General features: G+C 33.4%; 1 protein-coding gene across 1 annotated transcript in view; it reads right to left on the bottom strand.

Moving 5' to 3' along the window:
* LOC106102211 (papilin-like) overlaps nt 1-9,031 on the bottom strand; it is a 44,780-nt gene that overhangs the window by 4,657 nt on the left and 31,092 nt on the right. The window contains exons 8-10 of the mRNA XM_013281630.1: nt 2,269-2,452; nt 1,415-1,575; nt 244-573 (exon numbers count right to left, since the gene is read on the bottom strand). Coding sequence (XP_013137084.1) covers nt 244-573; nt 1,415-1,575; nt 2,269-2,452 — 675 coding nt within the window. The remainder of the gene's footprint in view (nt 1-243; nt 574-1,414; nt 1,576-2,268; nt 2,453-9,031) is intronic.

Here is a 9,031-nt window from a genome sequence, read left to right as displayed (position 1 = left end):
GAGCGTGCGCACACCTTTGACTAAACTATCGCACAACCGTTGTGGGATTGTCGATTGTTTCGCAGCCAATTTAACTGTTTTGTTGTACAACTAAAAATCGAGTAGTATGCTTCATATAAGCTCATAGGAATCAAAGATGGACTAAACAGTTGTGCGATAGTTTAGTCAAAGGTGTACCCGCGCTCTTAGCCTTCAAGAAGATAAGCCTTTAGGTTAATCACATAACTATAGTCTACATCTCACCTGAATTCCGCCACCACAACTTCTAGTACAATGTGTATACGATAGAATCTTCCAGACGAATCTCCTTGTTCCAACTACATTTTCATCTAAGCCTTTTTTCGCGATAGTGTTTTCTTTCGATAAGCCAATAACATCAGGATGCATATTATCAACAATAAATTTCGGATAATTATCGTAACCGTGATGTCTTCTCGTATGTTTTGGTGTTACTGTGCCTTGTGAATCTATAGAGCTCAGTTTAGTTGTTGGTTCTTCTGTCTTTATATCTCCTGGTAGAGAATCCGTTAGATATTCGTACTTGATATTAGGATTTGGAACTGTATATAAAACCTGAAAATGTTTAATCTAAATAAAACAATATACAGGAAGTTGATAATTTAAATACACATAATTGTTATAAGGTAAAGGTAATTAACAAGATTTAGGACATGTCCCACCACTAGGTGACAGAGGCTCAGATAGCTTAAAAATGACGTCACTGTCATATAAGGGAACAAAATCTGATATTTCCATCACATAATTTACACGTTAGATTGTCATCAGACTATTTACAATTTGGTGGGACAGACCCAAAATTTCAATTGCAATGCAATTATTAGTATTATTTTTAAGGGATTCAGTAATTTCCATGTAATTATTTCAACAAATTGATTACCTTTAGATATATAGCTAAAGTAATCTTACTAATATCATAAATGCAAAAGTTTAGATATATGGATTGATGTTAAAGTTTGTAGCATAAACTGCTAAACGAATCTCAATTAATTTTGGTATAGATGTAGAAAATAGTCTGGATGAACACAGAGGCTACTTACTTTTGTTTATTTAACTTCACGCAGGCGGAGTCGCTTGCGAACGCTAGTAATATTTAAAGAAATCAAGTACAACACACCAGCGCTTGAAACATATTTCCACTTTCTATAATACCCAATGTTCAATTTTGGGCATTTATAGCTTAGCGTTTTTTTTAATAAAGAAAAAACTCTTTATTAGACAAAAAACATTTTTACAAAATCCATTTGGGCTCTGTGTCCTGTTTTTATAAGTCTATTATTGATCTAAACGATTAATGTATATGAAGATGAGGTACAGATGGTGTGAATGAAAATTAAAAATTTAACAATTAACTTTAGACAATTTTTGAAATATGCAGGAAATTATTATGACCTACCATAATATCTATAGGATGGTGTATAGGTCCAAGAGTGAAGATGGAGTCGAGACCCCGCACTCTCGAGTATATGAATCTAGCGCCGACGGCGTCGTATGTACCCGGCGTGCTAATGGCGAACTCTCCATTTATTACATACGATCCATTTGTCATTTTCAAAGCTGAAACAAAATTGAACAAATACAAATAGCTCAAATACATTTAAGTTACACCTTGATACGAAGTTTTAACATCCATGTCAATTGTGTGTGTATTCAGTAAGACTAGACACAATATGAACGATTAAAGATATGCTTTAGGGACTTACAGTTAATATGAAAACTAATTCACCACAATTGTATAGAATACATACCATTGAGTGGCAACAGAACAACGTGGGCGTTGCCATTGTAGACATCGCGGAATGATTTACGATGTCATTCTATCTACGACTGATTGATAAGTACAACTAGCCTCATGTTTGCGGACCATTTGCCTTCATCAAAGGATCATTCAATATCGTGAATTAATGAATGAGCGCTGAGTAAAATGGCTAGCTTATGTCACCAAGGATTCATCGATCCACTTGCAGAGATAATCTTTTGAAACCGGTTCACTACTCTATGAATAGCAGCGATAGTCTAGTTTGCTGCGTTTAACTTACATCCGCGCAGATGTTATTAAGTTAACATACAAACCATACATATACATACATACATACATATTAGACTTACATACTAACGTCTCTCATAAATTATAGCTATTTAAAATTACAGATCCATTACTAGTTTGAAAGAATTAAAAGGAAAGTGTTATAGGGAATATGATTCTACTAGTAGTTTTGTACAACATATTAAGCTATGACATGTATATACCAATATAATTGTCACTGGGCAGTATCTCGGAGACGTTGAGGCGACAGGCGCCGCGCGGTACGGTAGCGACGTGCGAGTAGCCCAGCGGCAGCCGCGGTCGCGTGAACAGACCAGACACCAGCCGCCGGCCGCACCGCAGCTCGCGGTTGGCCGCTAACGCCATCACCGACTCCCGACCCACCGCCTATACAAAACATACACCTTAACATAACATACTTTATAGAGCTATCAGATGCTGCCACAGTGGAAATGCACAAACAATAAACAAGGGTGACTTCTCAGAAAAAGGACTGGAAGTCTAGTCAAAGTCGATATTCAATTAATAAAACAGCAATGTCTTTTGGTTACAGTCACTTATGTAGCGCTTTCTACCACATACTTTATATTACATTAAAATAGTGATGCAAAATAAGATATTCAAGTAATGTAGATTAATTGACTCTTTATCTTATTACAATGAGAACAATACAATATATAAATACGCATGTAACTGAAATTCCAAGTGAATAGCTTGACTAAAACCTCATCTAATTTTCTATTTCACTTACAAATAAATCATAAATATAGCTTAAAGAGTCAAACATATTTGAAAATATGTGTGCCGCTTTCGAAACAGGCTTGACCGAAGTCAAATGGGGACATTTATCAAACGGCAACATAAATAAGATACATAGAAGCGAAGTCACAGCACCAATTAGATAGCAGAGACGTCTTTATGGTGCGGCCGGCGACGCTATTGATGCCAACCGTCGACAACAGAACACAATGCTTCGTATTAATGCCTACATACATTGTTGTGGACGCTTCTCAAAACTTAGAACTGTTCATTTGTAATACTAGAATTGTTATTTTATTGATTAAAATCAAAGTTGTAAAATTTATGCCATCTCTTTTATGCGACAAAAAAACTCAAGACATTGTCTAAAAAAAATTAAAGAGCTACACTAGAGATTATTAATATTTTTGCTTATTCATGCAGAGATTACTCTGTGGCGCCAAAGCAATTATCTCAATATGCAATTTATACAGAATCGTGCAGTTGTCAAATTTAATTGAACATTTTTTATCTTCTTCGAATTTCCAATTAAAATTTAAACATAAATAACTAAATATTGTTTCTTTCATATCTGCAAATCCTCTTATTTACATTTTATGATGTTAAAAGTTAAAAGCATCGTTTACATACGTTCCTCTTACTACTCCCCCGCATTTTTATTGTATCAATAACCATTCTGATATCTCTTAACATGTATTTAGTCGCCGCAGCTTACTGTCGAACACATTTGCTGCTAATAAAATTTACGATTTTATTGAACACCTATTGACAGAAAATTCTCTTCAACCAAAGTATTTTTGAGTCATTTCGTTAGCAATTCAGGTATTGCTTATTGGATATTTTGCATGAAATTAAAAAAGGGTTCATTTTGTAAACATCATATGCAAAGTCCCATCGGTTCACTTCGTACAGATACAAATTTAACTCCTTACATCTCAAATCCCACGACCAAATACACGGTAAATAATCAAATTGTAATTTAAAACAAATGTTCAATATGGCGTATGCAACATGGCGCCCTGCTTGCAAATGAGTTGTGTTATTTACTAACATTAATGTCTTGCTAATGGTTATAATACATTAAAAGCCCAATTTAATAGCAATTTTATTATCTCGTCTTTGTCTTCACGAACTCTGCGGGCAACTTTGTCATTCTTAAGGACCACCGTAAAAGCTTCGGCGTCTTTTATTAATGTTTAATGACATTATCCAAATATAAATGACATATGAACATTTCTTAATTGTATTTATATCGTCGGCGGCGTCTCGTTTGCTTTTGCGGCAAATCAGAGGGGTTATCACGAATATTCGTGAGACTGATTTCGTTGCGTCTTCGACAATATTTATATTAGACAAATCTCATATGGCGATGACGTTACGATTATGTTCTCGCAACTGTAAATCAATTATTCGTGATAGGCCCTCTGTTGCTATTAATTTAGTAGGCAAGCAATCTTAATGGAATTGATATGTTATTCATGTTTATTGTTTATTTCTCTGTGGGCGTGTTTCTTAGGATATTATATCAAAGCATTTGTTGAGTTGATGTGATTGCCCTAAATGGCTCCGTTACGCTATGTCATTATTTAAAAAAATACATTCAACCTGACAAAAGGACTGTCGTTACATAAACTACTTATTCTTTTCTTTTGAACACAAGTTGCTAATATGCCTTTGTTCCTCTGATCTTTAAAAATCTTTGCAGATTAAGTCTTAAACGATAACCGATAAAGGAAGCAGTTTAGAGCGTGCACACCTTTGAATTAACTATCGCACAACTATTGTGCGATTGTCGATTGTTTCGCAGCACAGTAAGAGTTTAGTTGCACTAGTAAAATGGTGTGCATATAATCTCATAAGAATCAAAGCAAGACTAAACAGTTGTGCGATAGTTGAGCCAGGTTGCGCACGCCTTTAATCGATAAATAGATTTTACTTTTATCTTCATAATCACAACTAGTGAGAACGTAACGAAGTAAAATCGATATATAAAATCTGATTAAAATTATCTATAAAACGATTAATCAGGAAATTGTTAGCGTTAAGACGAATAAATCAAACTGTATGGTAATTGAAAACGTCTACTAATAGACTATTAATTAGGATTAAGTGCGAGTTAACGAATTACCTGTCCTCGGCTTGGAATTGGGTTTGGGCTATCGTTTAGAAGGCGGTGCGTTGATCATTATCTGTGCAACGCCTTATTTAAACATTTGAAATACGTTTGATAAACTAGAATAACTATTAATGCTAGTAACAAAGATGTAAAAATATCTTATTAACATCATAAATACGATAGTTGAGATGGATGGATTTTTGTTAGAGTTTGCAACCTAAACGGCTGAACGGATTTCGATGAAATTTAGCATAGATATAGAGGATAGTCTGGAAGAACACACAGATCACTTACATTTTTAAATTCCGCGCTAAAGGAGTCGCGGGCGAAAGCTAGTGTTAAATAATAACTTTCAACAATTAGCTAATAATTAATTTACGAATGCTGAGATGGCTAAAAGAGAAAAATTGAATATTCTCTTAATAAATAATTATTGATTAGTCTGTGTTTTATACTCTAGCTCCCGCCCGCAACTCCGTCCGCGTGGAATTAAAAAGTAGCCTATGTGGACTTCTAGACTATCCTCTACATCTATGCCATATGACACCGAGATCCGTTAAGCAGTTCAGATTACAGTTTGTAGACTACATTACTAACAAAAAACCATCCATCCATCTAAATTTTAGCATTTATGATATTAGTTAGAAATAAGATTTAAACCCATTAAATATAATTATAAGCGTAAACACACATTTCTTTGTTGCCTAAGATGTCAGCAATTACAGCATATCTTTGAATAATTCTTTTTTTAATAAAAAGCCCTACACTTGCGTCACGCTTTAGGCTATATATTTAACGCCATTGAACTTAGCGGGTAAATATTTTGGATATAAACCCTAATGTGGGAAAGAGACCACAAGTTGCTGCCATCAAGGAAGCAAGGTTGTCATCGTGTCATGTCATTTTGACATTTGTAATTGATAATTTGACAGATGTAAACAATAAAATAAAATTTTCATAATTTCATGCGGATAAAGTCGCACGGGAACAGCTAGTTAAATATAAAAACAAAAGTAAATTACGTTAATTTCGTTTAAAGGTTTGTTAATTTTATGCAGAGTTAATATTTGTTGACTAAATTTATCAAAAACTTTTAATTCGTACTAATGTAGTTCATTAATCAATGTATTGATAGTGTATTTATTTAATAAAAAAGCCATTTTGTAATGTATTTTGCATACATTAACTTGTTTCAATAACAACTAACGTGTGTTATAATATCTAATAAGATTTTTTAACCGATTTAGTACACAGAAATAAAGAAATCTTTAAGTTTAAATAAAACAAAAAGATTTGATTATTTATAACTACACAAAAAGGTTTTAACATTATCTACTCTGTAGTTATCCACAAATAAATAAATATCATAGATATACACGTATAAATAAAACAATTGCATTACTTACCCAAATTAAACATAACGACACAAAGGAGAAACAGGACACCATGTCGGTGACGAATCCAAGGTTAATCACAATAAAAGTTTATATTTTAATAACAACGTTACACAGAAATTTTCACTTGAACAAACACTTGCATTTCGTAAACACACATTTTAGTTCATACGTCTTTAGACCAAGGTTTATGGTTTTTTTATTTATTTTATTGAATTGATCCCTTTAAGATGACTGTAAACCTTGACGTTTATGTATGCTTTTAACTACGAATATGTCGATGTAACTGAAGACGGAAATATATTAAGAATGTATTCAATGAATAGTAATATTTTAAAATATTGAATGTAAAATATTTTTATTTAATTGATTCAGAATGTAAACAAATTCTTGTTATTAATGTTAGAGTGGTAACACACGAGAGGTTTGTCAAGAAATGTTAGAGCGCGCGCACACCTTTGACTAAACTATGCACTGTTTAGACGTGTTTCGATTTCTATGCACTATGGAGGTGCGCACACTACTCGATTTCTAGTTGTGCAACTAAACAGTTGAATGGGCTGCGGAACAATCGACAATCGCACAACAGTTGTGCGACGGTTTAGTCAAAAGTTTGCGCCCACTCTTAACATTATGATTATGATAGTCACAACGAAGATCGCGATGTTTTTCTACATTTAAAAAAATGTACGAACGTAAAAGACGTAGTTAAAATTTATTTGAAGATATGTACATAAAGATATTTTTAATTTGAAGACACCATTGAGTCTCGATGTGGAAATTCGATCGTTCTCCTGGTATGTATAAAACTATCTCAGTGTATTACCACCTTTATTTACTTGGTATTGTAACTATGCATCGCTGGCTTGCTTTATTGTTCGCACTAATCGTAAGTGTTGCCAGTTATATCCCTTTGATCTTACGTGAACTCAAATCCCTATTGATATCTTTATAGTAGCGGTCTGGTAGCAAACATTAATATTCCTATTAGTTACGGCTTCGTGATATTTGAATTAGAATTTATCATATCCAAGTAATTAACCTTTTACTATTCTATTGTGTACAACTATGTGCACGTTTTTGCTTTTATGTTATTTCTGTGCAAGGACATTACTGGCTGATGTTGATTTATATTTGTGAAATTAAAAATGAATTCAGACAGATTAAATTGTCTCTTAAATACCGTATTAATAATGTTTCCTAATAATTTGATAAGTATTATAATCTATACTAATATAATAAAGCGTAAATACTTTGTGGCGTAACATGTCAGCAATCACAGCATGTTCTTGGGTAATTCTTTCTTTTACTAGCCCTAAATTAAAAACACGCTTTAGTCTATGTAATTTCATGCCATTAAACTTAGGGGGTAAATAATTTAAAAAAAACCTTCATGTGGAAAAGGGACCATAAACTACAAGCTGCTAACATCAAGAAAGTAAGTAATTACAGTAATTTTGACATTAGACAAATGTAAATAATAAAATAAAGTTTTTATAATTTCATGCGGATGAAGCCGTACGGAAACAGCTAGTTTATTATATTAGTCATCTACATTAATTAAAGAATTTGCGTATTACGTAAACACAGACAGAGTTATGAAATAAACGCGTTGTGTAAATCAGAGTAAGACGTGAATAAATCTTGATAGTAATCCTTAGATCGCGTTAAATCTGAAGCTTGACTAACGCTGATTGTCAGAAAGGAATTAAGAAGCAACGTAATACCGCATATATCCTGAGTGTTGTGACGGTCTAAGTCTTGTTTATATGGCCGTATTCTGGACTCGATTGTTGGCGAAATTTCTCCAAGATCATAAAATAGACGATGGCTTGGCGCCAAGCTGTAACAGCATTTGTTGCGTGATTATAATCTTGAATCGTTTGCAGTTTTAACTGTTCCGCTACATTCTTGTGTCGATAAATTTACATGATCCCTTGACTTTGTTAGGCATCCAAATTTAACTAAAACTAGCTGTTCCCGTTCGGCTTCATCGGCATGAAATTATAAAAACTTTATTTTGTTGTTTACATTTGTCAAATTTTTAATTTCAAATTTCAAAATGACCGTTACCATAATAACCTTGCTTCCTTAATGTTGGCAGCTTGTAGTTTATGGTCGCTTTCCCACATGAAGGTTTTTTTCAATTTATTTACCCCCAGAGCGTGTTGTAAGTACAGGGCTTTTCATTATAGAAAGTATTATTAAAAAATCTTTTGCGATTGCTGACATCCTACGCCACAAAGTAGAGTGTATTTACGCTTTATTACATTAGTATAGATAGATATAAAATAAGAGACCAGCACATGCTTTCTAAGATAATAGATTGACTGGTGTTTAAGAAATTTGACTCAGAATAGTGTAATTTAGATTAACAGTTTAGAGTTGCAGCTAGATTCTAACCTAAAATGAGCTACACTTCTCCAAGTTACTACACGAAGTGTTTTAAAAACATTTTTGATAAGAAATTAAGATAGCTTTGTTTGAGTAACACGAGTTATTAGCATTATTTCTTCGATTATTATCTTGACCGTCTTATAAAGGCGTTGCATGTGACAACTGCACTTAAACGTCTGGTTTCAAAACAGTTGTAAATTTACGACCTCGTGCTCCTGTCCATCCATTAATGTCTCCTAAGACGCACAATGGACTGACCTTTACGTATCATAAACGAATATATTAAATAGTGAACTTGGC

Source organism: Papilio polytes, unplaced genomic scaffold (genome assembly GCF_000836215.1).
Source record: "Papilio polytes unplaced genomic scaffold, Ppol_1.0 DF823923.1, whole genome shotgun sequence".
NCBI lineage: Eukaryota > Metazoa > Arthropoda > Insecta > Lepidoptera > Papilionidae > Papilio > Papilio polytes.
This window is presented reverse-complemented; position numbering and strand designations above follow the sequence as displayed.